Raw genomic sequence first — 27,842 nt, 5'->3', positions numbered from 1 at the left:
TGGTGGAATGGTCCCTGAATGGCAGTGCGTATGTGGCTAGGGGTAAAGAGCTGCAGGGGTAGGTCTGTGCCTCTGAAGAGGGCTTCGGGTCATCCCCTATGATTGGGATTTATGCAGTACTTGTGAACCCACCCTCTGAAAAAATTACACATTACTCATAAAGGTTGACTGTCCTCAAAAAGAATATCCACATCCACAGGGAACTTCTGAGAGCTTACGTGGAGTCGTCTGCATCTTGGTCTGAATGAGTCAACAGAGGGTCCACACGGCGTTCCAGGTCAGCCACGTGGCTCCTTGGTGAACATCTTGGCTGGCCAGGGGAGTCTGTCAGGGTTCATTCCAGTGGTTGTTCGTAGTGTTCACGTGTCTCAACAGGGCAACTGACCAGTTGGTGGATTTATCTCATTCTTTCCCCTTCCCACTGAATGTTTTTCTGGATGTTTTCTCTGCCTTTAGCCCTGCTTTTTGCATGGCAAAGAAAGGTGAAACTCAAAGCATTTCAAGAGGGGCAAGAGGCGAAACTGTCACTATTGATCGACATGTTGCCTTTGCATCCCTATCGCCCTTGACTATTGTGCTTTCCCATCTGCTAGACTCTCCTTCCTGGAGATGGGAAATAAAAAGATGGGGGAGACTGGCTTCCACCTGTCTAGACTCCTCTTGCTGTCACTGAGCTGTTCGCCCTGGATTACCAGAGTCATGGTTTTCCTGCTGGTGTCATTGTGTTTGAAAAACTCACCCTGATACCTCTCCAGTCCAACTAAAGCATTCCTTTCTTTTCCTGTTTTTGCTATTCCAATGTTAGGTTTAGGAAATTAATAAAATTCTGGAACTGTTTTTACTGCTTCAGTGTTTTGTGTAAAAAAAATCATATTGTTCTAAATCATACTGAGTATGTATTATACAGATATTGCATACATATGTGTGTAACTGTATATTTTTTATTTTTTTACATTTGCAAAAGGTGTAGGGGCTGTTCTGATAGCTGGTTGCCAACAGAGGTGGTTTAATATGGCACAGTTCCTCACAGAGAAAATTATGTTTACTTCACTGTAAAAATTGGAGTTAAGCAGAGGTTTTAATTTTCCAGTTCCAAGGTCTCTATAAAGCCTCAGTCCTCCTGAGAGAGGGAGGGCTCATTTAGTGAGACCCTGATCCAGAAATGACAAGTAAACTTTTTTTAAAAAGCAGATGTGTTTTGAAGGGAAAAAAAAATTCATCACATTTCATAAAAGGCTAACTAGAAGTATGGGGGAGAAGGTGAGAAAAGGAGGGTTAGCCTCATGAGTGGGATGGTTCTGCATGCTTTATCTAAAATACTGAAGGGCTTGCTTGAATAATCTCTCTTAACACTTCTAAACTCATATTTTATGAACTATTATTGTATATTTTTGCTTCATTTAATTTGATGTGAGGCTGTCATCATTTCTTCCTAGGATCCTTCCATTAACCTCCTCGCTATGTTCTGGTTATTGCCTGCATTCTTTTCCCTTTCAGTCCATCCTTTCCACTGTCTCATTACCTTCTCAGAACATGGATCAGAGTCTCCTTTGAAAGCTCCCCTGTGCCCACAGGATCAGAGGCCTGCCAATCAGATGCTTTCATGTCGGACGCAGCTCACCTTTTCAAGCTTACTTCTTGATGCCTGCTTTCCCCATCTTGCACTTAACCTTGGAGCTTCAACAGATGCTGGTCCAGAAGACATTGTTGATGGTTCTCCCCTTTGTGCATTTGGGTTGCACATGGCCTGTGAACTGTCTGTAGGATCGAAGATCTGCCTGTTTCAGGTCCGTGGCTCTCTCGAACACCAGACCCCAATGAAAGGACAGAGGAGGAAGTGATCTGCACTCCCATCCTCTCTGTTCTCCACCACTGGTCCTAGGGTAGGATCCTTTCAAACTCCAGGCATCTCCCTGGAGAAGGAGTTAGCTGTGAGTGCACACAGTCTTTGCGACTTTTTGACCATGTGGGTTCCTGTCCAGTGACCCTATCAAATATCTTTATCTAGGGAAAGTCAGAGGGGTCTGATGGGGCTCCCGGGTGTCTTTCAGAGAAGACTATTTCAACTATTCACAATCTAGTTTTTACCTGGGTTCAGGTCTCTTAGATGTGGCTCCCTCCGTGCTCATCCAAAACGTATTTAACTACAGCTCATGACATTTCCCCAAGATCTGATCTCTTCAAGAGTTGTTACTTGGTAAATGGTGCCATTGCTTCTGCTGCTACATGTACCAGACTGCAGGGGTCATGTCTGACATCTTGTCCTCACCTCCACGTGAGTCTGTTACCAAGTTTGTGGATGGTAAGTACTTAACACCTCCCAGATTTGCCCACTGTCTCCAGATCTCCATTGCTACTCTCACCACTTGTCTGGACAACTGAAATAATTTCCTGTCTGATCAACTTCCATTTATTCCCCCAGTCCATTCTCCATATTGTAATGAGAGTAACTTTTTTCATACATAGTTCTGGTCTTGGCATCCTTTGCTTAAACCCTCCAGTGGTTTCCTTGCTTTGAGGATGAAGACAAAATTCTTGAGCTGACCTGTAAAGATCAAAGAGACTGCTTTGCTTTGGCCTCTCACCTCTCTTACCCCTCCAGTCTGATAAGCTACTGTACATCCCTTGCTGTCTGCCCTTCAGCCTCATCAGTTTTCTTTTTGTCCCTGCATGCATGCATTCCCTTCCTGCCACAGGGCATTTGCACAAGCTATCCCATTTGTTCAGAACACACACACACACACTCTCTCTCTCTCTCACTTGCTTAATAAACTTTCACTTTGGAACTCAATTTAGGACTTCCCTGGTAGTCTAGTAGTTAAGACTCTGTGTTTCCACTGCACAGAGTTCAGTCCCTGGGGGAAACTAAGATGCCACGTGGTGCAGCTAAAAAATTCAAAAGAAAAAATCCTTCAATTTAATCATTATTCCTTCAGGGGAGCCTTCTCTGATCTTCAAGTCAAATCTCCCTATTATTTCTCCCTAAATAGTATGTTGTACCTCTTTGAGGCCTTATTTCAGCTTTTCATTTATTTGTTAAATGATTCAGTTGCTTTATTTCCGTCTTGGGCTGTAAGCTCCATTAAGGCAGGGAGATGTCTGGTTTTGCTCATTATTGTATCACCAATACTTGGCTCAATACCTGACGCTTAATAGCTTCCTTTAAATATTTGTTGAAGGCTACGAGGAAGGACATTTACCGTACACTTAGTCCATATTGTTTCTCACTGAAGCTCCTCTTTTTCCTCCTCCTACTTACGGTTCAGTCTAGATGCCTGATCCTAGGTTCTACTGTACTGGTCCCCAGTAGCCTGAATTACTGTGTAATTCACCTGAGGAGTTGAGCTAACATCATTTCAGTGTGTCAGCTGTACTTGGCAACACGCTGCTCCTTGGGGGTGCAAAGATAGAAAAGACATGGTCCGTGACACAGAGTAGCCCATAGCTCACCAGACTGCAGTGTGACTGAGCGCTGTACGGAGCGATAACCCAGAGTGACAGTGAGATACAGAAAAGGCAGCATCAGCTTGGCCTGGGGAAGCCAGGGAGCGTTTCAGAGACCGACCCAGGGGCTGGATGTGTGAAGATCTGAGTGTGATCTCACTGAGCACGGTGGATGGGGGAGGAGGGCATTGCTGGCGAGGAAGGTGTGGGAGCCGAGTGTGTGTTTGGAGAGAATGAGGGGCCGTGTGGCTGGAGCAGGGATGTCTGGCCATCTGGGGGCCTGTGGTTGTTACTGACCAGGGTTCTTGGCCTCCTTAATCAACAGCAACGGATCAGAGGCCGGACAGGAAATTCAGGTGAGTCTTGATTGGATCCCCTGTTGCAGCCGTGGGGAATGAGAACAAAAAGCAGGTTCCCTTGCTCCCTCGCTTTCTGAAGGGGAGCAAGCTTCTTCTTTCTGAGAGATGAAGGTAGGGCTGTGTCCCTGGGTTGGGCTGAAGGGTGGCTTGGGGGGTTTGCCCACCTCTCTTAGCTGGTGGTGTGTGCAGAGAGCATGCGTGGTACCCTGCATTTGCTCCAGACACCGTAGTTTTGCTCCCAGCTCCTCAGAACTGGCAGTTGGGTTTTTGGTTTCTTTGAATCTTCTTGTCCACAATCTGCCCCAACTGTGCACATAGTTATTTTTAGTCCCTTGTAGTTTTCTTTGTATTTTGCTGCTCAAGGAGATGTTTGTCCAGGTACAAGCATAGCCGCAAATGATTCCAGGTCCCAGCCTGTCTCATGGTGAAAGGGGAGCCTTGAGGGTCAGGCCAGGGAGCTGGGACTGAATTCTACCCAAGCAATGTGGAGCTGTTGCATGGCTTTAAATACAGGGTTAACAGGATCAGATCTCTATTTTATATTGATAGCCTCTTATCAGTATGGAGAGTGTGGCATCTGGTGGGAGCAAGAATGGAGGCATGGAGATAGGTGAGTGAGTTGTTGCCGTGATCTGGGCCATAATGAAAAGGGCTTGAATCTTCGCCATGGAAGTGGGAGCGGGCAGAATGGAATGATATGAGAGACATCATGAAAGTGGAAGAGACAGGACTTGATAATGAGTGAGCCTTGATGGGTAAGAATGAGGGGAGAGTAGAGTCAAGGATGGCTTGGGGCTTAGTTAAAATAAGGTGATAGACAACAATGCCTTTCTGGACTTGTTCAAATGGTCCTGGGTGGCCTTTGTGGTCCGTCGGTAGCAGGTTGGGTTGAGATACAATACAGGAAAAATTTAATAGATTTCAAGGGGGAAAAAAAAAAAAAAACTTGTTGATAATTTGAGTACAGTCTGAGCAGAAACTTGAACTGGTTTTCTCTGAAAAAGTAAGGTGCCTGACTTATTAATAATATTAACAGGAAACAGCAGGGGCCTGTTTGATCCTGTTAAGAACCTGGACCCTAAGCTATCCTCTTTCTGGCTGTGATGAGGGCACACTGGTTTTATTCTGTCGTTAAGGCAGGTCCCAAGGGCCTCTGTTTAGCAACGCTCCGACAACCTGGTTATTACTTTTATTTTCTGGACTTTTAGCCCCCCACTGTGTACAGAACGTTGAGTTGGGAGCTGTGAAGAATACGATTGACCTTTAAAAACCTCATTTCTTCTAAAGCCTCTGGTGACTCAGACGCCCAGGTTTTCCCCCAGATAGCTTTCTTAGGTCAGTCTGCCCAAGTAGCCCCAGGGACCGCAGAGCCTCCCCCAGGGCCTCGTTTCCCCGGGTCTGCCCTGGACCCGGGCTGTTTGGGCAGGCGTGTGAGGCCGCCCGGGTGCTGGTTCCTGTGTGTGTGTGTGTGTGTGTGTGTGTGTGTGTGTGTGTAGCTCAGCAGCTGATTCTGAAGTGCTGACGGCTTGAGGAGTCCCAGTGTGAAGTTGTTCACGTAAAGGCAGTGTCACCAAGCGTGTGGGTGTTCACACGAAGCTTCGGGGAGACTGGGGCGGCGGCTGCGTCTGTCCTCCCGCGTCACACCCTGCTCTGCTCAGGGTCACCGCGGCGACGGGCCGCCCCCGGGAGTCACTGAGGTCTCATGTGAATGCTTCCATCTGCTCGGTGCCCCCTTGGGGAACTCGGGGAACGCTCCCACAGACACCACGGAAAGGGCCCTGACCCAGTCACCCCGGCCAAGAGAGCCACCGTGACCTCAGGCCCGATCGTGGCCCGTGTTTGTGTCCCCGACCCAGGTGTGCTGGCAGACGGAGGAGGCGCGGGGCTTCTGGGGGCTCTGCTTGAGGAGATGTGATGTCAAGCTTAACACAGAGAGTAGCTGCTTTGAAAGCCTGTATCCCCAGAGCCTTCAACAAGGCCTAGAAAAGAGTAAATCTTTATTAGTTATTTGTAAGCTGAATGAGTGAACAAATGAATAAGGACAAACAGATGAACGGACAAATCAGGGTCCAAGCCAGGGACCCAGAAGAGGAGGTGGGGGACTTGATGAACCAGTGATGCAGGCGGGTAGAGGAGCCTGGGGCCTGGGGCCGGGCTACAGCTTGATGCCCAGGCCATATTCAGGGCTCTGGTTGTCCTAGGTGCACCGGGGAGCAGGCGACGGGCTGTCCTAGACCCACCCCGCAGGGCGAGGGTGTGCAGTGCTTCACCACGGCCCTCTGGTTGGGCGGGGCCTCCCAGGTGGTAGACGACGGGGCAGTGCTTAACGTGGACTCTGGAGCCTGGCTCCCAGCTTTCAGTCTTGGCCCTGCCACTTACTGCCCCAGGCAAGTAGGTTCTTAGAATGAAGGGCCAACGTTGAGCCACTGGCCAGTGTTGAGCCACTTTTAGGGAATGCGTTTTTTTGGTTTCTATACAAAGGATGGGCTGGCAGAGTGCAGTCCTGTGATATTCAGTCCCTGGTCCTCTAGGAAGTTCTTGGTAAGCTGGCAGGGCTCCAGAACTCGTGAAACTGTATGAAGAAGAGTGAGGAGGAGAATCCTGGCTCTAGTAAGTCCTCTGTGGCCATTTCGTGGGAGGCCATCCATGCCCCTCCAGAGTGTGACAGTCAGAAACCCTGAGTCTAAAGTTCTCTATTAACCTGGGGCAGTTGTGGGCCAATTAGTCCTCATTTTTCTTCTCTTTAAATGGAGCAGTGTAATACATGCCCTGTTAGCTCTATGGCATTACTACAGCATAAAAGTGAAGAAGGGAATGGTTTGAAAATATTGATATCTATAGGTGCAGTTTTTTATTTTTATTAAGTTGGATCCCACTTCTCACTTTCATTCTATCTTTTAAAATAGCATAGTTATCATCAATCCTGGGACACATGTACCAAAGGCTCATTAAGGCTAACAAGGAGGTGATTTATTGTCAGTCTGCACTCCCTATCAGCCATCCTTCCCATGCACCAAGCTGATTCCCAACGCGGACCTTAACACTGGTTCCTGAAGTGCTTTAGTCCCTACCTCTCATGATGTAAATGTGACTTTCCCTTCGTGCCCAGCTTATGTCTCATGCTCTGCTCCAAAACTGTTTGTCTCTTCTAGCCACAAGGACTTCTCTCTTTTCTGAGATCCAGAAATCAGCATTGCCGTATGCATCAGCTGATGTGGGCTTCTAATCACTTGGGTATATGAGCCACGGTTAACATATGTATATCCAAATCAGTCCAGCAGGAAAAGTACTCTCAATCTTGAGATTGGAATCCTCCTTTCATGATCTGTGTGCCCTTGTGTGAGTTACTTAAGCCCTCTGAACCTCAATTTTCTCAGCTGTGAAATGGTGATACTAATACCTACTTGAGGATTAGCTGATGCAAGCTGAAGAAGGGAATGGTTTAAAAATATTGATATCTATAAATGATATCTATAAAATCTATAAATTTTTAAAAAATATATTATTAAGTTGGATCCCACTCCTCACTTTCATTCTACCTTTTAAAACAGCATAAATAGTTATCAATCCTGGGACACGTGTACCAGAGGCTCATTAGGGCCAACGAGGTGCAGCTTAAATGATGGAAAGCTCTGAGCACAGCGACGGGCATGTGGTAGGCATTCAGTAAATGCTGCTTCAATTCCCTTGTGCCCTGCCTGGAATGACTTTTAGGGGATTGGGGAGGAAAGGTAGAAAAGAGATATTTTTAATCCCACCGAAACCCAACATCTACTTCTCATTGGCTTGGCTTGTCTTCAGAAGTGATGATTTCTCAACAGGAGGAATGAGGATGTCTTCTGAAGACCCACACGGCTCCGATGCCCACGGGTGGACTTGAACCCTGCCATTAGCCAGAGGGTGCTTTTCAGCAGAAGTCTTGGGCTCCTTGTATGGTGTGACGCACTCTCTACTGAAGGGCTTCCCTGGTGGCTCATTGTGGGAGTGCGGGAGACCTGGGTTTGATCCCTGGGTCGGGAAGATCCCCTGGAGAAAGGAATGGCAACCCACTCCAGTATTCTTGCCTGGAGAATCCCAGGGACAGAGTTGTCTGGCAGGCTACAGTCCATGGGGTCGCAGAGAGTCAGACACGGGAGTGACTGACACTATAGTCAAGTGAACACATTAAGTGCCTGCAGAGGTTCCTGGTGCTGCCCTCCTGCAACCCCCAGTGGAAGCGCCAGCCCTGAAACAAGAGGAGCTTTGCCCTCCCCACCCCTTCCCTGATCCCATGACCAGCTGGAAGGACGGCACCCAGCCCTTGTCCCCATTCTGATGATTCTGCACCGTTTTAGAGACAGCTCAGCTTCAGTAATTGTGCTGAAAATTCTAACCCTGCTAGAAGATTGGTAGGTTGTTTTTCTGACTGTGTTTCTGAGTAATCTCCCGGGAGAGGCAGCTGGGTTGCTGGCTTCCCAGACTCGCCACCAGTGACTTTAAAGTGATGAATGCTTTCCCCCTTCATTATTCAAGATAAAACTTTATCATCACAAGGAACAACTTAATCAAAATGCCAGAAATCCTCTCGGTTATAAGAAATGTATTGGAATGATTCTTTTTTAATCTCAAGTCATAAAACCATTTTAAACTTTAAATGTCATGGCAACGTTAATGAACGATTTATGGAGGGGAAAACAAATGGGTTTATCGGCTTCCGAGCTCCTGTGGTAACCAAGGTACCTTGAGAAGCCTTTGTCTTTGTAAATAGACATGCAGGCTTTGCAAAACGCCTGAGCCTCCTGAAAGTTTTGCAGCGTTGAAGTTTTTGGAAAGGGAAGCTAATTGTTTTAATTCACTGTCAAGGCCACTTCAGTTACGCCTGAGCTCTGATTTTCTGCAAAGTGCTAAGCCCGGAGTTTGGTAGGAGAACAGGCTGTTCTTACTGACAGTGGACTACAAAGTGAAGAGTTCAGTTTCCTCTCTTCCTGCTTCATAATCCAGGACCAGAGGTTAAAAAAAATAAAAAGTTTGCAGTGACTTTGTTCCCTCAGCATTACTGATTGTCTCGAGAACAGCTTTCCCCGCATGTGTATTCCTCGTGACAGCACTCACATTTCGTTTTTGTGGATAAACAGTCATGAAGAATGAAGGCGGTCCACAGGGAAGCAGATGGTGGGAATAAGTTGTGAGAGATCTCCTCCGGGCATTAGAATATTCCATTTAGATTCCTCTAAACCTCTCATAACTTTGCTTTGGGAGAAACTTTCATCTTTGACAAATAATGAGTGTTTTCCATGTTTAAAATGTAAATCCTTGAGACAGCGTACTTATCTCCTTCAGAGATGTTTTCCCCCAAAACCTGCCTGTGTCCTGCACCTGACTGAGACAGTGAGTTACCTGGGAAACCAACTCTCAGGTGGAGATTTGAGTGCGGATTCTTGTTTTGTTGTTTTGTTCCCCTTTGGGTATTTTTTTTTTTAAGTTGTAGAAGTATAGTTGATTTACAATGTTATGTTAATTTCTTCTGTACAGCGAAGTGACTCGGATATATATCCTTTTCCACATTCTTGTCCATTGTGGCTTGGCACAGGATGGATGAAGAGCCGAGTCCTGCCGTGCAGCACAGGGAACTAGACTCAGTACCCTGCGTGCACGTCTTCCCTGGGAAGCGCTGGCGCGGGAAGCGGGTTGCAGCAGAGGGGCGACTGAGCTGCTGTCATCTGCACAGAGGCCTCCCTTAGTGAGCCCCGCGGGTGGCCCTGCAGCCGGGATGCTCTTCCCACCTTTCCAACCCTCTGCTTCTTGGCCAGTAGCTGGATGCAGCTGCCTCCAGGGAGTGGCTGGGCCCTTGGCAGCTCCCTCTGAGGGCTGTTCCTGGGGAGAGAGACCACTCCCTACCCTCGGTCAGGAAACCAAGAGGCCGTGGCGGTCCTGTGCGGCTGCCCTCAGCATCTCTTTGAGAAGCCTTCCTCCCCTCCCCGCTCGTGGGGTGATTCTTGCCCTCCCTTGCGCTTGGCCTCTGCGTGACCACGGCTGCCCCTCCCTGCGCCCCCTTCTCCCTCTCCACCTCTTTGTGGGACCACGAGCTCCCTGAGGGCAGAAATGGGTCTCCTCCTCCATCTCTGGTGCTGGAATGTACTGCAGTCCCTGGGCTCAGTAAGCGCCGGGCGAATGAGGGACTAAATGCAGTTACCCCTTATTGCTGCAACTGTGGACTATCTTTGCGTGTTCTGCAGCATCTTCTTAGTGCAACAGCAGACGGAAGGGCCGAGGAGTGGGGAGGAGGCGAGATGCAGACCTGTGGAGCTTTCCTGCGCTCGTTGGCTCCAGGGCTGCCCGGAAGGAGGCCATCAAGGCTGGTCTCTTGCCTCACAGCAAGAAGGGTCAAGTCCTGCGACGCTGGATCCCATGCTGAGTTTTCTGGCCCCTGCCACTTGTCTTCCTCAGCTCTCAGCTGAGTTTCTCCTCTCTCTACTCTGCCTTTGAGGCCTCCAGAGGGGTTGGGGCGCAGAGAGGCTGCACAGCTTCCCCTGCCTCAGGAACCATCAAGGAGAGAGGTGGGGCATTATTTCTTCCATTGAGGGGCTTCTAGGATCGTGGAGAAGATAGACACACCCCCATGCAGGCAGAGGAGACTTGACCCAAGAGCGTGAGCAGGGCCATGAGGCCCATACCCGTCAGCATTTTGGAGGGCAGCTTGCTTATCTGTGGGGTTTCTCCACCGCCTCCAGGTTCTGTCCCTATGCCTGCTGCCCACACCCACAGGGCATCCTACTGTGCTTCTCTCTGAGGCCAGGGTTAAACATCTTGGTGTTCAGGATGGGCTTAGTCCCCTGAGGTGTGAGCTTCCCAGGTCACCTCTCTGTGGGCCTCGGTTTCCCCCTCTGCAAACAGGACTGGGTTCGGAGCTGCTGGGGCCACTGCTTCCCTCCCTCTCTCTCCCTCTCTCCCTCTGGTTCACCCTGGGCCCTGGATTCTCTGATGCCGGTGCTTATCCGCCTCATTACTCCCCAGCTCCCTCCCACTCCTGTCTGGGATTGACAGTGTTGTAAGAAATGGCCCTGAAATTGTTTTCTTCCCTGGGTAAGATATTCATCCTGTAGATCTGTATTTTTATTGAAAGTTTCAAGAGGCATAGGTCTGTTTATGTTGTCATATTTCACAGGCACGTAAAGCCTTGCAGTGAATGAGCGAGTGAAACCGAGGGCTGATGGGGTTTGTGAGCGGTGTGTGTGGAGGGGCAGGTGAGCGCCTGTGAGTGCAGGCGTTTCAGTGATGGTAGTAGTAACGTTAGAAGCAAGAGTAGCAGTGGTAGTGAAAACATGGGTGAATAATTTTAGGACAAGAGTGAAAGTGAAAGTTGCTCAGTCACGTCCGACTCTTTGCGACTCCATTGACTATATCGAGTCCATGGAATTCTCCAGGCCAGAATCCTGAAATGGGTAGCTTTTCCCTTCTCCAGGGGACCTTCCTGACCCAGGAATCGAACCCAGGTCTCCTGCATTGCAGGTGGGTGGTTCTTTATCATCTGAGCTACCAGGGAAGCCCAAAGATACTGGAGTGGGTAACCTGTTCCTTCTCCAGGGGATCTTCCCGACCCAGGAATTGAACTGGGGTCTCCTGCATTGCAGGCGGATTCTTTACCAGCTGAGCTACCAGGGAAGCCCATAATTTGCACAATTAGTTTTGTTCACTGCTGTATCCTCAGTAGCCTCTACAGTGTCTGTGATAACATAAGGGTTTAAAATATTATTGAATGGGGAATTCCCTGGTGGTCCAGTGGTTAAGTCTGTATGCTTCCCATGCAGGGGGTGCAGGTTCAATCCCTGGTCAGGGAACTGAGATCCCACATGCTGCATAGTCAAAAATTTTAAAAAATATATGAATGAATGACTTCCAGGAAAGCCATAACTCTAATTCAGAGAAGGACAAAGCCTCAGATTGCTGCTTTGTCCTCCTGGCTTGGCAGACAAGCCTTAGTTCCATATTGTGCTTTGACGATGCTGTAACTCTGAGGGTCGAGGGAGTGATTTCACGGTTCAGTGAAGTTTTGGTCAGAGCTCAGTGTATGGTTTGGGCCTTGAAGGTTGAGGTTTGGGTCAGTGGACAAAAGCACCAATCTCTACCCAGAAACCAGGCCACCCTTTCTGAGTCATGGATCACTGTGTGAGTCTGTGGAGATGCTATGAGCGTGTGTATCTGTGGAGTGCTGGGGAGGAAGGGGCAGGTTCCAGCTTAAGCCTCTAAAGGTGCTGTGGTTGTTTAAGTGAGAAGACACCATCCCTAAACCATGGCCCGGAGAGTGAGGTTTCCTGGATTTCCTGTCTTTAGGGATGAATTTATACTCCTGTCTTCCTTAGAGTGCCCCGTGTGATGCGTGGAGATCTGAGTGAAGGCCGGATAACTGGTGGAACGTGATGCCAAGCGAGGTTTTGCTTTTTATTCTGGAAAGCTGGTGAAGATCCACAGCTGGGACAAGAGGCAGTGACTCCCACCTCTCCCACCCTTCTCAGTTCAGAGTGTGCTGCCAGGGCTTACTGAAAGTCCTGAGTCAGAGAAGGAGTGCTGCGAGCCGCGTCCCACCACCTACCTGCAACTAAAGGGCTGGAGAGGGGAAAGGGGGTTAGCGGAGGTGAGGTGTTCATAAATAGAGGCTCTTCATTTCCTCCATCCCCCACTCCTGCGGGAAGGAGAAGGTATATCTCCCCTCTGTGATGCTAAGAGAGGAGGACCCCAAGAAAATAGCTGATAAAGTTTGAGAGTGCCACCAAATCTTCCCCCTCTGATAACTTGGGACTAGTGATTACCTCTGAAAGTTGTTGAGCCACCAGGTTTGCAAAAGTCCCAAAGTTTCTATGGTTTAAAGATGGGCTCAGGGGAGAAATGGAGGGTTTGGAACGGGCGTGCCTTCCGGCAGTCAGCTCTGTGGTCACCTGGCAAGGCTAGGATACCCGAGCCTCGTGTCTGTTGGATGGGCCTCCTGGAAGGTGGCTGGTCTTAGCATCTTGCTGGCATTTGTCTTCTGCCCTTCTCCCACTTTTCCTTGCAAAAATAGCTGTCCACCAGAGAAGGGATCCCAGGAGCAAGAGCATGTGGTCTCTCTCTCTCTCTGAGAGACCCGTGGGTGAAGGGGAAGTCTAAGGTGAACTCTGAGTGCACATCTCACACCCGGATGCTGGAGGAGGGGGTCCCTGCTAAGAACAAATAAAAGCTGACCACAAAAGATGGGCATTTAGGACACACTGCCACAGGAAAAAACTAACCACCTGCCAGTTTGGAGAAGCAGGAACAGCCTACAGAAAGCGGACTGCCTCGTTATTACTGTAATCACTCACCTGAGAAGGACACTCTCTCTCTACCTGTCCTCCCGTGACCCTACCCTGACACCGGAAGTGAAACACATGCCAGGGTAGAAGAAACTTGTGCCTAAGAACCCACTTCCCCTTCTCTCTGAGCTGGGAGAACACTCAGCAATTCCTGCCTCTGCTGGGGGGACAGGAAGGAGATGAGTTTTAATTCACGTTTGAGATTGGAGTCACAGGTCACGTGACCCGAGACGTCCGGGAATTGGGCTGAGATCCTACTCAGGGAGCGGCTCTGTGAATGGTGGGAGTTTCTGGGAGGGTAGAGATGACATAGAATAGCTGGCTGTTAGGGAATTGTCAAAGAGACGGTCGGTAAACCACTGTCGGAACAAGTCCTCAGGTTCTTTGTTTTCGGAGGGGAGTTTGTGCTATTTCACACCAGCCAGTCTTTTCGCGTGTCATCCTTAATAACCATCAGATACCAGGACTCGGCAGCATGGAGTGATCACACACAAGGGTTGAAGCCTTTTTAGAGGCTCGCTGCCAAACCAGCTGAACTAATGGCCTGAGTCTTGTGTGTGTTTGACAGTCAGGGACAGACTGCTCATTGGGTGCCGTGGAAACCTAGTGATAAATTCTGTGCTGGTGGCCTTAGTAGTATGCATGTGTGTGGACTCCAATCAGATAAGGGGCTGGGAAGTGTTATGAAACCCAGCGAGGAGAAGTGGGCCAGCTGAGCCTGATTAGTATTGATTGGAATTTCTTCCCACCAATTAATCTGCTTATTAATGTCGATGTTTGGAGTCTCTGTTTTCATAGGAGCAGCCATCTTTGTTCTTTTTCTCTTTCGCCCATCCTTCCACCTGATTGTTTTGTTTTGTTTTGTTTTTTGCAGTGACAATTTTCATTTGAGAAAGTAATTTGTGAGTGAGGACTCAGCACTGGCACTGTAGTCTGCAGAGAATTTGGTCTTTCAACTCTCTTGCTCCTCTGCTCCCCTACCTTGTCTTTTTGTTCCCCTTATTTTATGGAAGTATAATTGATTTACAATGTTGTGTTAATTTCTTTATATATATATACACACACACACACACACACATGCACATATATGTTCTTTTCCAATAGTCACAAGATATTGAGTATAGTTCCCTGTACTATACAGTGGGACCCTGTTGTTTATCCTATATATGATGGTTTGAATCTGCTAATCCCAATCCATTTCTTCCCACCCTTCCTCTTGCCCCACCTTGGCAAACCCAAGTCTGTTCTCTGTGTCTGTGAGTCTGTTTCTCTTCTGTAGATAAGTTCATTTGTGTCATAGTTCAGATTCCACATATAAGTGATATCATATGGCATTTGTCTTTCTCTTCCCAACTTCCCTAGAGTATGATCATCCCTAGGTCCATTCATGTTGCTGCAGATGACATTATTTCATTCATTTTTTTTTTTATGACTGAGTAGTATTCTATTGTAGATAGGTACCATATCTTCTTTATCCATTCACCTGTCAACGGACATTGAGGGTGCGTCCATGTCTTGGCTGTTGTAAACAGTGCTAAAATGAACACAGGGCTACCTGCACATTTTCAAATGATAGCTTCCTCTGGATCGATGCCCCAAATTCCTGCCACCACTACCCTGTCTTTGCTCCGCTAGTCTGTCGCTCTCAGGAGGGGCGTGGGGATAGAGTGGCCTGGGGAGGAGGGCAGCGGCTGCAAGTCATAGTGCCACCAACCACCTCCTCATGTCACCTAGCCTTCAGAGGGAGTTTCCTCTTAAGTGGCATTTTTTTTTTCTGGTTTTCTTAAAATAAGTAACCCCCCTAAACTTTCTATAATTTGACTCCGTCTTTGCTAAAATGGCCATTCTACTGGGTCGTGCTGTGTCCTTCTTGTTTATCACTGCATGCCGTATCTATGGTCACCCCAGACACTGGTAAGTGCATGAATATGCAGAAGCATCCAGTCCCACCCTGTTTCCCACTTCTCCCCACTGGGATGCTGGGGGCTGCACCGCGCCGCCCCCCCCCCCCCCCCCCCGCCATCTTGCCAACACATGTGCCCCTTCCTCTCATCACCTCCCTACCACTGCAGAACCTCCCCTTCCACTTAGACACATGTAGACCATGCTGCGGGCCCAGAAGCAGTCCAGAGCCCGACACGACAGCCCTGCTTCTGTGCCCATGTTATACTGATTGCAGTTTGGCTGATATTGTTGATTAGCTCTTTGAGTTGAAAACTGGAATTAAAGAGACCAAAGACTGTGGGATCTCACTTCATGTTATTTGCCCCCAAATAGCAACTTGTTGACCACAGATTTTACACCTAAACTGGCCAGTCACTCGCAAGTGGGTATAATTTGTTCTAGGAGAGTAAGTATATCAGACTTACCGTAATTCAGTACCACCAGAAAAACAGCTCAAAGTCCATGACCTCCTGCAGGCCCAGACAGGCATGCCATCTTTTTACCAGGGGAAGGGGGCAGCATCATGGCTGCAGGGGCAGGGGACCCGAATGCCTGTGAGGTTTCCTATAGACTGTGCTGGTCGTCTTCCACACTCAGTCCTTACCCCTGGGTGTGCTGAAGGAGTGTGGAGAAAGCCCAGTGACACCAAAGACTCTTAGATGACAGAGACCCCAGGAAGAGAGGCTCTATTTTCTTCGAAGTAGATAGTTCATTGAAGGAATAAAGTGCATTGTGTTATTAACTGACACTTAGCAAATTGCTGGATAAGTGATAAAGAAGGTCTGTCTTATGAGTCAGGGACTGGATCATTATAGTAAATACCCCTGCAAGTGTCAGAGTTTCCTTGGATGACAGATGAATCCCAAGTGAGCCAGCTTCCCACCCTGCCTTCTCAACTGCACAATCCCTGGTTCAGAGAGTTTAAAAGTTTTGTGATCTTGCCAGTGTAAAGATCACAACCCAGATCACATTTCTGAATGACTGTCTTCTGCTTTGGTGGTAGATACCAGAGAGAGGGTCGGTTATTTGTTGGCTGCTGTCAGAGAAGAAGTGGGTGAGGTATTAGCTGATTTGGCCGATGTTGTTGATCAGCTCTTTGAGTTGAAAACTGGAATTGAAGAGACCCAAGACTGTGGGATCTCACTTCATGTTATGAAGTGAACAGGAGTTTTCGGCAGAGCAGACCAAGTGACACTGTCCCCGTGAGCTTTCAGACACATCTCCTAGGATGGCCAGAAGAGCAGTCTTCCTGCTTGGCCTTCAGCTGTGTCTCGGGCAAGTGTTTACACTTCTCATGGACCTGAGTCTGCAAGGATTTTTTTCTTCAGCTTAGGAGATGACAATGGTGATCCCACTTTGTATTTGGGGATAATAATTCATCAGGGGCTTCCTTGGTGGCTCAGTCGGTAAAGAATCTGCCTGCAGTGCAGGAGATCTGGGTTCAATCCTGGATCGGGAAGATCCCCTGGAAAAGGAAATGGCAACCCACTCCAGTATTCTTGCCTGGAGAACCCCCATGGACAGAGGAGCCTGGTGGGCTACAGTTCATGGGGTCGCAAATAGTCAGACATGACTGAGCGACTAAGCACAGTAATATTACAGGAAGAATCAAGGTAATGGGAACTTTAGCTGAAGGCCGATGACTTTGTTTTGCAGAATGCTTGCTATAGTCAGAGTTCTCCTGCTTGCATGACCCTGCATTTATTTCTCTTTTTCCTTTATTTGAACACAAAGGATGCGTTTGTCTCCAAGATCAGACATTTGCCCCTGCCAGGACTTGTCTTTGGGTCTGTGTATCTCTTTCTATTGGCTTGAGTGGTTTGTAATGTTTAGTGATTCTGGTGGGCAAATTGCTAGGAAAAAAGAATAGGGAAGGGAGAGAGAGCTGTCTGGCATTAGGAAAAGGAGTTAGTAATTTTTCTTGCTGCTTCTGATTAGTTTTGAGGTATTCCCGGTTGAAAGGGCTTACATCTTTTGGCAAAGTGAGGAGGGAAAGTACTTTCTTTTCTGTGTGGCTGAACAATATCTGCTCTTTTCTTCATAGCTGCAGAGCAGCTCTGTAGGGAAGAGGTTCTTTGCAGGATTAGATGTCTATAGGTTGGGGTCAGATGGTTGGTATGTGGTTTACTAGGATATCCTTGGGAAAGATGCCCAAAGAAATTGAAATGGAAGACTGTGTTTGTCTTGGCCTCAGATTAGTTGCAAGGATGAGAAGTATATAAGATACTTCCTGGGCTGAAAGTAGTGAGGAGCCTGCATCTGTAAAGTTTCTGTTTGTTTCATAAGGATGTCCGGTAGTAACTCATGAATGGGATAACATCTAACTTGAAAGACTCCTCTTCAGCCAGTTCATTGTTAGTCAGTTGATAGAAATCCACCTGCAGTGTACATCATCTGGATTCGATCCTTGGGTCAGGAAGATCCCCTGAGAAGGGAATGGCTACTCACTCCAGTATTCTTGCCTGGAGGTTCCATAGACAGAGGAAGCCTGTCTGTGGGCTGTAGTCCATGGGGTTGCAAAGAGTCAGACATAACTGAGCAACTAACACTTCCACTTTCAGCTGATAGGAATTTTCTGAGCATTTGCTGTGTGCTTTGCACTCTAATGGATGTCATAGGGAATAAAGACTTAGAGGCATGCTTTGTGCACCCAAGAAGTGCACAAATCCTTGTTCAAGATACCGATTAGCATATAGGAAAGAGTAGTGATGGACTTCCCTCATGGTCCAGTGGTTAGGATTCTGCACTTTCATTGCCGGAGGCTCAGGTTCAATCCTTGGTCAGGGAACTAAGATCCCACAAACTGGGCAGCATGGCAAAGAAAAAAAAAAAAAGCCAGGAAAGGGTAGTTCATAACACTGTGTCATCCATGCATGCATGCTAAATCACTTTAGTCATGTCTGACTCTTCGTGACCCCATGGACTATAGCCCGCTGGGTTCCTCTATCCATGGGATTTTCCAGGAAAGAATCCTGGAGTGGGTTGCCATATCCTTCTCCAGGAGATCTTCCTGACCCAGGGATTGAACCCATGTCTCCTGAGGCAGCTGCATTGCAGGCAGATTCTTTATCGCTGAGCCATCAGGGAAGCCCCGTGTTTCTATAGTGCGATTCTAAATTACGTCATCAGACTCAGCCGTGCTTTATTTTTTCACAGACAGTATTATTAATATTGTTAATAAAAGTGTAATCAAAATTATAATGGATTAAAGTATATCACCTATTCATTTGTCTACCTTTTTTAAGTGTCCTCCACAAGAATCCTTCATGAGAGCAGAGGCCTTGTCTCTTCTTTCATGATTTTAGATAAACAATTTAATCTCTGTCTGCTTGGTCCATATTCGGCACTCAGTAAATTATCTGTTGAAACAAAGGAGTGGACCCTAAGTGCTAGAGGAGAGGTTTACCAGAAAAGGTCGATGTGAAGCAGGATTTAGTAATAGGCCTAATCTTTACTTTCATTGAGCACATAGTACTCTGCGTCCACTGTACATAGCTTTTAGCTCACTTTGCAGAGTTAATGCTGATGTTTGGAATAGTAGAGCTGGGGATTTGTATCCAGGCCTCTTTGGCTCCTAAACCCTCATCTTCCTGCTACATGATGCTGCCATCCACAAAAATGGCCACGTCTTCCCTCCTGCCCCCCGAAGGTCCGGGAGACCACAGGTCAGAGACAGAGATGTGCTTGACCCGGATTTAAGTTGATTGCCATGCTGTGCTGGCTGCTCTGCCGCGACTTATGCAGATGCCGTTCCTTCTTTCGACCATTTAGTCATTTTGGTGCCCAAGAAAATTAAGATTTTTTTTTTTTTTTTTGGGTGATAAAGTTGAAACAATGTATTCCAGGCTCCATAGCTTATTATCTCAGAAATTATAGCATTTCTCCCCAGAAATATTTCTAATTAGGCCAAGAACCTGATTAGTCTGAAATAATTTGGGTAGTGGTCAGGAGAGCTAGGGCTTTGGTCCACTATGGCATTAGAAGGTCCCACAAGGATGTTTGGTGGGACCCAATGTTTGTTTCTTTTGGTTTGACCACCTCATAGCTCTGTAAAATGTTCCTGTACTTTCCTGTGTCATGAACCTTAAAATCATGTGAAAATGGGGGTGTTCAGTTCTCCAGTTTCTCTCTGGCACCATTCTAGGAACCAAGCCTCACCTTTGAACTGGTATTTAGTTCTTAAAGATTAAATATAAAGTGAAGTCGCTCAGTCGTGTCCGACTCTTTGCAACCCCATGGACTGTAGCCTACCAAGCTCCTCCGTCCACGGGATTCTCCAGGCAAGAATACTGGAGTGGGTTGCCATTTCCGAAGATTAAATACAGTTCTTGCTTATTCTCTTTTAGAAATGTGAACAAAGAAGAAAAAGGTGAGAGTGTATCTGACATCTTGCCTCTCTCATATATCGTATCATATCATAGCTATCTCTTGCCTCTCTCATACTTTGTTGGTTCCCCCCAAATGTAATTATTCTGAGACGTGTTTGTGGTGCAGAACACTTAACTATAGTTTAGAAAGAGCCAGTGTCAAGGGGACAGCAGTGGTGGCATCAGGTAGCATGAGCAGAGGGCAGCATGGTGGATACACTTCTTCCTTTTTCTTTTTGGTTTTGAAGGCTTGCAGATTAAGAAATGCTAAACTGTGAGCCGTACTGACCGTGGAGTTGGACGGAAGCTATCTCAGCCCACTCGGGCTCCTGCAGCAGCATACTATAGACTGAGTGGATTGTAAACAGCAGAAACTGATTTCTCCCGGTTCTGGAGGCTGGAAGTCTGAGATTCAGGTGGTACCAGCATGGTCAGGTTCAGGTGGGGGCCCCTTAAAATTGCAGATTTCCGGCTTCTTACTGTGTCCTTGCATGGTGGAAAGGGCAAAAGAGCTTCCTTTTGTAAGGGCACTAATCCCATTCCTGAGGGCTCCACCGTCTTCAGCTAATCACCTCCCAAATACCACCTCCTAATACCATCATGTTGGAGATTAGGATTCAACATATGAATTTAGGGAAGAGAGAAATCAATCCGTTGCAGAAGTTAATGATTACTGAGGGCAGGTTCTCTACAGGATTCTTTCATATAGCTTTTCTCAAAGAAATAATTGAGAGAAATATGGTGACATGGCCACCTCCTTTCCTAGTTTAAAATACAGACTCACTTGCCAGCCTCTAGTCCCCAGGTAATTTCTTTCCTGGCCTGTGCTCTTTTGAATTTTGTTATGGCCTCTGGGTGATCATGGGCTACTTTTGCGGGCAGAGGGACAATTGGTTTAGTCATAAAGAGTTTATAGGATTAAAAGACTAAGAAATGCTTCAAAGTAAGACTGTTCATGATTTTGAAATAGGAGAGGCACTTAATCGTTCTGTACTCATCTTGCATAAATTTTGTATAAAGGAATTACAAGTGAAGCAGTTGAGCTATGAGCTAACATGGTATGGTGACAAGATGTCAGTTTCAGAGATAGTTCTGAGTCCAACTCTAAACTCACTGGGTGGTTTTCCTCATCTGGAAAATGGGGAGTTTTTAAGTAACCTGATAGGCTTAAATGTGGCAAGTGCCCAGCCAGGTGGCTGGCATATGGAAGGTGCTGGATGAATGTTCATTCTTGCCCCTCTTTCAGAGCTGTTCACACTGCCTTACCCTACTGTCTCTTTCAATGTTTGTTTTGTCTGTCAGTCAGGTTGTCAGTTCCATGGGGGTAGGGATTATGTCTCTAGCGTGCTTTTATTTCTCATTGTGCGCAGTACAATGCCTGATACCCAAAAGCCACTTAATAAATCCTTAATGAAGGTTCCCTTACAGACGGTGGAACGAGAGCTCTCTGGTGCTGTGACATTTTCATGGAGACACTGTTGTAGCGTGTGTGTCTCAAGCACTTAGCCCAGTGCCTGGTGCATAGAGGGTGCCCAAAGTCGGGGATGAATGCATGAATGAGGCAGAGATAAACTGAATATGGTGAAGTTCATCGTATTAAATCAGCCACTACAGAGCACAGGCATTGCAGGGACTAATGAAGCCTAATTATAGGATTACAGCTCACAAATATCATGCAATAAGCCAGTTCAATTTTAGGTAGCTATTGAACACTTAGGAGATTGGGAATTTACTGCTATTTCTAGAACACCCTTTAGTGTACAATATACTAGCCATACAAATCATGTAAACACTAATTAGAGAGGGTACTTGGCAATAATGTGTGTTTTTTCTAATCTGAATTGTTGACGTTTGGGACTCCCACTTACCAGCTTATTAAGGAATGTAATGCTCATAAAGAAGAGTGCTTTGTAGAAGTTCTTTTGAATCTGATCACGAAGGGTGAAGAGGGTGGGGGTGGGTGTAGAATTCTGAAGTTGCTGTGCATGTGATGACATTCATTCTTTGGACAAGGAGCAGGCTGCTTTGTTTTCTCTTTAGTGTCGTCTTCTCAGGTATGTGCTCCTTGTCACCACCGCCATCAGACATTTGTTGGGCGCTTGCTGTATGCCCAACACTGTTCTGAGCTCTTTGCTCTCCAATTCCAGTTGATCTTTATGGCATGTCTACATAAAGTGGGTCTTATTACCTTCATTCTACCCATCAGGACCCTGAGACTCAGAGCCTCACAACTATTAAGACTGTTGAAAAAGTTTAAATCATCATAACTAGACACAAATACATCTTTATTAATCAAAATAGGAACCGTTATAATCAACACATTTTTGCCAATGAGAAATAAGTTTATTGCTCTGGCATAAAAATCTGTGCCTCGGGATTCAATGAACTCTTGGAAAGCATTTTCTGCCTCCTGGTTGTGGAAGCATTTTGCCTGCCATAAGTTGTTGAGATGCTTGAAGCAGTGGTAGTTGGTTGGCAGGAGGTCAGGTGATTATGGCAGATGAGGCAAAACTTCATAGACCAATTTGTTCAACTTCTGAAGCATTGCTTGTGTGACATGTGGTCGGGCGTTGTCGTGGAGAAGAATTGGGCCTATTCTCTTGACCAGTGCTGGTGGGAGGCATTGCCATTTTTGGTACATCTCATCAATTTGCTGAGCATACTTCTCAGATCTAATGGTTTGGCCAGAATTCAGAAAGCTGTACTGGATCAGAGAAGCAGCAGACCACCACACAGGGACCATCACCTTTTTTGGTGCAAGTTTGGCTTTGGGAAGTGCTTTGGGACTTCTTCTTGGTCCAGCCACTGAGCTGGTTATTACCAGTTGTATGTAATCCATTTTTCATTACACATCGCAATCTGATTGAGACATGGTTTGTTGTTGAGTAGAATAAGAGAAGACAACAGTTTAAAATGACCATTTTTTTTTTTTTTTTTTGCAGTCACTTTATGAGGCACCCACTTACTGAGCTTTTTCACCTTTCCAATTTGCTTCAAATGCCAAACGAACATAGGATGGTCTACGTTGAGTTCTTTGGCAACTTCTGTAGTTGTAAGAGGATCAGCTCCAGTGATTGCTCTCAGCTGGTCATTGTCAACTTCCAATGGCCAACCACTGCGCTCCTTTTTATCTTCAAGGTCCTCGTCTCCTTTGCAAAACTCCTTGAACCACCACTGCACTGTATGTTCTTTAGCAGTTCCTGGGCCAAATGTGTTGTTGATGTTGCAAGTTGTCTCTGCTGCTTTACAACCCATTTTGAACTCAAGTAGGAAAATCACTTGAATTTGCTTTTGTGGAACATCATTTCTGTAATCTAAAATAAATATAAAATACATAGCAACTAATCAGTCGTTAGTGAAAAACATAAAGCGAGAAATGCACATTAAATTGATGTACAACATTACCACATTTATTTAAGAGTATATTCCAATAGCAAACAGCAAAGTTCAACAATGCAAAACCGCAATTACTTTTGCACCAATGGAATAGTAAGTGAAGGTGGGATTAGAAGCCAGGGGAGGAGCCATGCTTTCAACCACTGTACTTTAAGGCCTCTCCTTATTTCACTGCCCTGGGATCAGGTAATTCTGCCTGTGGGGAGCTTCTAGAGGGGATAAAGATGTCTCCTGCTTTTGGGGGTATAGATATAAGTAACAGACTGGGTCTCAACACTTTGGCATTCAAGTGTACTAAAGAAAATGAAGCAATTGAAAACTTGCGTAGTTATAAACATTTAAGAAAAGCAGAAAAACTGTGAAGAAAGAGGTTGTCCTTTGGGTTTGGCAGCTGAATGATTTAATCTGGGAAGGATCTGAAAAGTGAAGTTGGGGTGGGTGGGTGAGTGGAAGGCAGTTTCTGAGAGAGTGGGTGGGCAGGGTTCTTCAGCTCTGCAGAGAGGGAAATGCAGGGAGCGCTTCTCCCGGGTCACCTCCCGAGGGTGTCTGTGGCCAGTGGCTGCCGGAGACTGACGGCAGGCAGCTGGGGGCTTCTTCTCGCCCTGCGGTAGTACACTGCAGCCTCTGCATGACAGATCCAGCTCCCAGCAAAGGTGTGAGGAGCGAGTTTGGTCTTGGTGCCTCTCTGTCTTTTTTCCTTAACCCTTCTTTCTTCTTTTCTTTGCTCTCACGTGGGTCTTCACCTGTGCAAAAAGTCATTTCCCCAGCAGTACCCCTCACCAGAGCCCTCCCCATTTCTCTTGCTGTTGATGAGTATAGCAGAGCATCGTCTGTGTGTCACCATCTCTGGTCCCTGTTCTATGTGGGGCTGGCTAGCTGACTGTGATAGATGAACCCACAGTCACTGATCGTTTTGTCAATGAGCCAGTGCAGCCCCTCCCCCCAGCTTCGCACGAGCGCATAGAGGTCTGGGGAGAGAGCCCCCCGAGAAGTTGCTCACACGTTCAGAAAGAGGCAGAGTGAGAAGCCTGCAATGGAGATGGAGAAACAATGGCTCTGGGGGCCAAAGGAAAGCGGAGAGTGGTTTCATTGGAGCCAAGGGAGGAAAGAATGTGAGTAAGGAAGGTGAAAACGCAGAAGGATGCTCGTGATAGATTAGGTCAATCGAGCAGTTTCCTAAAGTGGTACATATGAGTATTTATGGAAACATGTCAGAGAGGACATAGACAAAAAGGTCATTGGTGGTGGTTTCGTGATTTTTTATGTATCTCTTTCCAAATTTTCTATTATAAATATCAGTAAAACTATCAAAAGAGGAAAATGGAAGGCATAAGCAATGCCAAATGTAACAGACAACTAAGAGAAAGATGTAAATATATCCATTGGCTTTGGCAATCTGGAGGCTGTTAATGACCTTGACAGAAGTTGTCTGAATGGAATCTGGAGGGATAATCCCATTGCTACCAGTTCAGGAGCAATTGGGAGGGGAGGGCTGTCGACTATTCTTGCAAGGATTTTGAAATACTTGACTGTGAAAAAGGTAGTTGGGATCAAAGGTGAAGAACTAAACATTGTGGGGTAAAAGAAAGGTGTTTGTAAAATACCAAGGACTGGAATACGTCTTTGTGCTAAGGAGAGAAGCAGGTCCATTAAGCTGATAAGGATACAGGGTGACTGATGGAGCATGGTGCCCTGGGAGGCAGAAGGGTATAGAACCAAAGAGCAGAGTTAGCCTCAGTCATGGAAAGGACATCTCTTAACTGTGGATGAATGAATGGATAGGTACCAGCAGAGATCAGAGTGTGTGTGGTTAGGATAGGGCACTCTTATATGGTGATCCTGACTTTCTCAGAGACATAGTAGGTTCAGACTGGTATGAGATAAGGCTGGCTTGGAGTAAATGTCACAGTGGGCTTCTTCATTACAGTAGTTTAGATGGAAGCTCTATGAGGGCAGTTTTCTGTGGCACATTCCTGAATGCCGCCTCTGCTAATTGTAGTACCTGGAATATAGTAAGTTTTGGTGGTGTTATTTACTCACTAAGTTGTGTCCAACTCTTTTTCGATCGCATGGACGGTAGCCCACCAGGGTCCACTGTCCCTGGTATTCTCCAGGCCAGAATACTAGAATGGGTAGCTGTTCCCTCCTCCAGGGGATCTTCCCAACCCAGGGATGGAACCCATGTCTTCTGCCTTGCAGCTGGATTCTTTACCACCGTACCACCTGGGAAGCCCAATATAGTAAATACTTAGATTATATTTGCTGATGCTATGAATATGTGGTTAGAAAAAGAGTGTGGTATTCCCACTCAAGTTCTTCGTGACTCAGGTCATTCCATGCAGTCTTTTCAGATATCACAGTCCCAGGGGGAACACAGACAAATGCGAAACTGTCTCAAAAAAGGGAAACTACAATTTGGAACTGGGTGTAAAAGAATGAATAAAGAAACTGAGGATACGTTGTGTCTAAAGCCAAGCCTTTGTAAAGAGATGAGAACCTTCATCAGGTGTTGTGACAGACTGCCGGTTGAAGACCGGGTACCCACGTTCCATATTGCATCCGAGAGGAGAACCGTGGTCAACAGTGAGAAGTATAGAGAAGCACGCTCTCTCTTAAGTTGTCCTAAAAGGGTGGAAAAGACTGTTTCAAAAAGCCATGACTTCCCAGTCACTGAGAGTGTTGAGGTGCAGGCGGATGGTTTCTGGTTGTGGGTATTGTTTGGGGGTCCATACACAGACCTCTCAGATCCTTCCGGTTTCCAGGGTCCTTTGTGCTAACAAGAGGGGAGCAGATTTATTGAGTAGGGGTGCATGGGATTTTTGTCATCTCGTCGTGATTTGGACGCTTTTCTAGAACTGTCATGCTTTGCAGCAGCAAAGATAATTTAGGTTCACAGAAATGACTCTGAGGCACTAAAAAATGCAGAGGTGACATCTAAATCAAATGAAATACTGTAGGACTCCCTGAACCTAGTGATTGACACCTGTTAGGGGCTCAGTAGATAGTTAAGAAGTATTAGATTAAATACTATCTATCTTTTTAATATTATGCTTACAGGTTATTTATACCTCATATCCATAGTTATCATGGGGAAACCACTTTGATCCATTGAAAAGAGCATGCATTTTGGAAGCCCATCTGAATCTCCTTACCGCTCCCCCATTAGCTGTGTTCCTTTTCGTCTTTCAGACAGCTCAGATTGATCCCCTGTGCTTTTCACCAGTTGGTCCCCCCTTGAGAAGGAGCCTGGGGAGCAAAATCCCATTCTGACAGTCTACATCTTTCTCCAATGCTTGGGATGTGACTGTTTCCGGGGATGGATGATCATGTTAATATGCAGTTCCACGACTGACATCTTTGGACTTCTTAGGACTTTTTTGTATGAATGGTGGCATTTTTAATCTACAGAAGACTCTGGATTTTGTGACACATGTTGGGTGTTATCCTTAGACTGGAAGATGCCAGCTCTTAAAATCCTAACCTCTCAGTGTGCACTTAAGACTTCCTTCAATTACCATAGCGTCTTTTGAATAAGCAGCATCGTCTGGACGTCCTCCAGGCAGCTCTTGCTGCATTGAGGGGAACATCCCTGTGGGGCATGGTTTCCCGGGCACAGTTTCCCGGGCATGGGATGATGTTCTTGCTTTGTTTCCGTAAGTGTTGCACTGGTGTGGCTTTGCTGGATGCTGCTGCAGGTTTATTGTCATTCCTGCCTAGACTCAAGCGTTGTCAGTTTTCCCTCCCAGTGGCCAGACTTAAAAGACATCACGTCTGGTAAGGGATGGTGGCTCATAATCATGATAAATGAGAGGCGGTTGAAACAGTTCTGTCAAAGCTGATTTGTTAGAGTGCTGATTTCAGTCCAGTGAGGGAGCATGAGGGAGCAGCCTCTTTATTACCACCGGCAGCCATTTCTCTTTGATTCTTTTTAAAACAGCACTTCGGCTCCTGAGACCTTTATTTTTCTTCCTCCTGGAAACAGTCTTCAGTGGCAATGTTTTTGATAGGGGTGCCTGTAGACCTGTTGGCATTTTTCTCCTATTTCTCTCCCTTTCTAGGCATTGGATCCCATGTATGGCCACCTCTGCTGAACATTTTATTACCAATGGCTGCTACTTGTTAAGAAAATTCAGAGTGCATAGGTTTGCATTGACAAAGCAGATACATTGTGGGGTGGGGGTGGTGGTGGAAATTTTCTCTTAGGAAAGGATTTGTCACCTTGAGTCCAGATTCACTGAAGGTTTCCTTCAGATAACTTTCTCCTTGTGCATTTTGCGTTAATTACTAAGTTAGCTTCATGGCAGCAGAGGGGTGGGGAAGTAGAAATCTCAGAGCATAAGCTATAGTTTTAGGAGCTCTGCGTCCTGAAAACCCATGAGAGAAGACAGATCTTTCTGTTTTAGCAGAGAACGGTAGGAAAACAGCACACTGTCGTAACTGGTCATAACCCTTCAAGAACATTCGTGCCTATGTCCCAAATGCTTCAAACTATAATACACGTACCTCACCCCTAGGGGTCCCCTAGCCCTGGGACTTTTACCAGTTGTAAATCAAGGCCTAGAAAAAAGACCCTCACTGAAATCTGTGACCCTGGCCTCCCCATCCACCTTCCACTCTCCTCTGTGCTCTGAGGCACTGTGTGCGTGTTTGTGTGTGCACACATTCACTCATGTCCAACAGTGACCTCCTCACTACTTTTCTTGTGGCCAAAATACACACTGGACTTGGAAGTGATATTCGTGGCAGAGGAAGCGATTTTGTTGGCAAAGTTAAACCAAGCGATCTAGCCAAAGCCACACTCCCGTTGGTCTCATGAACGCCCTCCCCTTACATGCATTGTACTGATGAGCATGTCCAGGGTTTCATTTGAGGCTTTTAAAGTTAATATCACAAACCTTAAACCTCCCAATTTGGGTGCTTTAATATTAAAAACATTTAACACACTGAAGGTTTGCTCTTTGGTTAAATCTCTTTTTTCTTCTGGGTAGTTCCAGCAACTTCCTGGGGAAGTTCAAGTTGGTGTGTGT

General features: G+C 46.5%; 1 protein-coding gene across 7 annotated transcripts in view; it reads left to right on the top strand.

The window, feature by feature from the left end:
• HHAT (hedgehog acyltransferase) overlaps nt 1-27,842 on the top strand; it is a 338,119-nt gene that overhangs the window by 206,832 nt on the left and 103,445 nt on the right. The window contains exon 10 of one of the 7 annotated variants that reach the window (XM_061161032.1): nt 22,362-22,746. The exons of the other annotated variants lie outside the window; for them this stretch is intronic. Within the exon in view, the coding sequence (XP_061017015.1) occupies nt 22,362-22,689 (328 nt within the window). The 3' untranslated portion in view covers nt 22,690-22,746. Of the gene's footprint in view, nt 1-22,361; nt 22,747-27,842 lie in introns of those variants that run through there. 7 annotated transcript variants of the gene reach the window in all.

The sequence above is a fragment of the Dama dama genome, chromosome 14 (assembly GCF_033118175.1).
Source record: "Dama dama isolate Ldn47 chromosome 14, ASM3311817v1, whole genome shotgun sequence".
Taxonomy (NCBI): Eukaryota; Metazoa; Chordata; class Mammalia; order Artiodactyla; family Cervidae; genus Dama; species Dama dama.
Note: the sequence above shows the minus strand (reverse complement) of the source record. Positions and strands in the feature narration are given on the sequence as shown.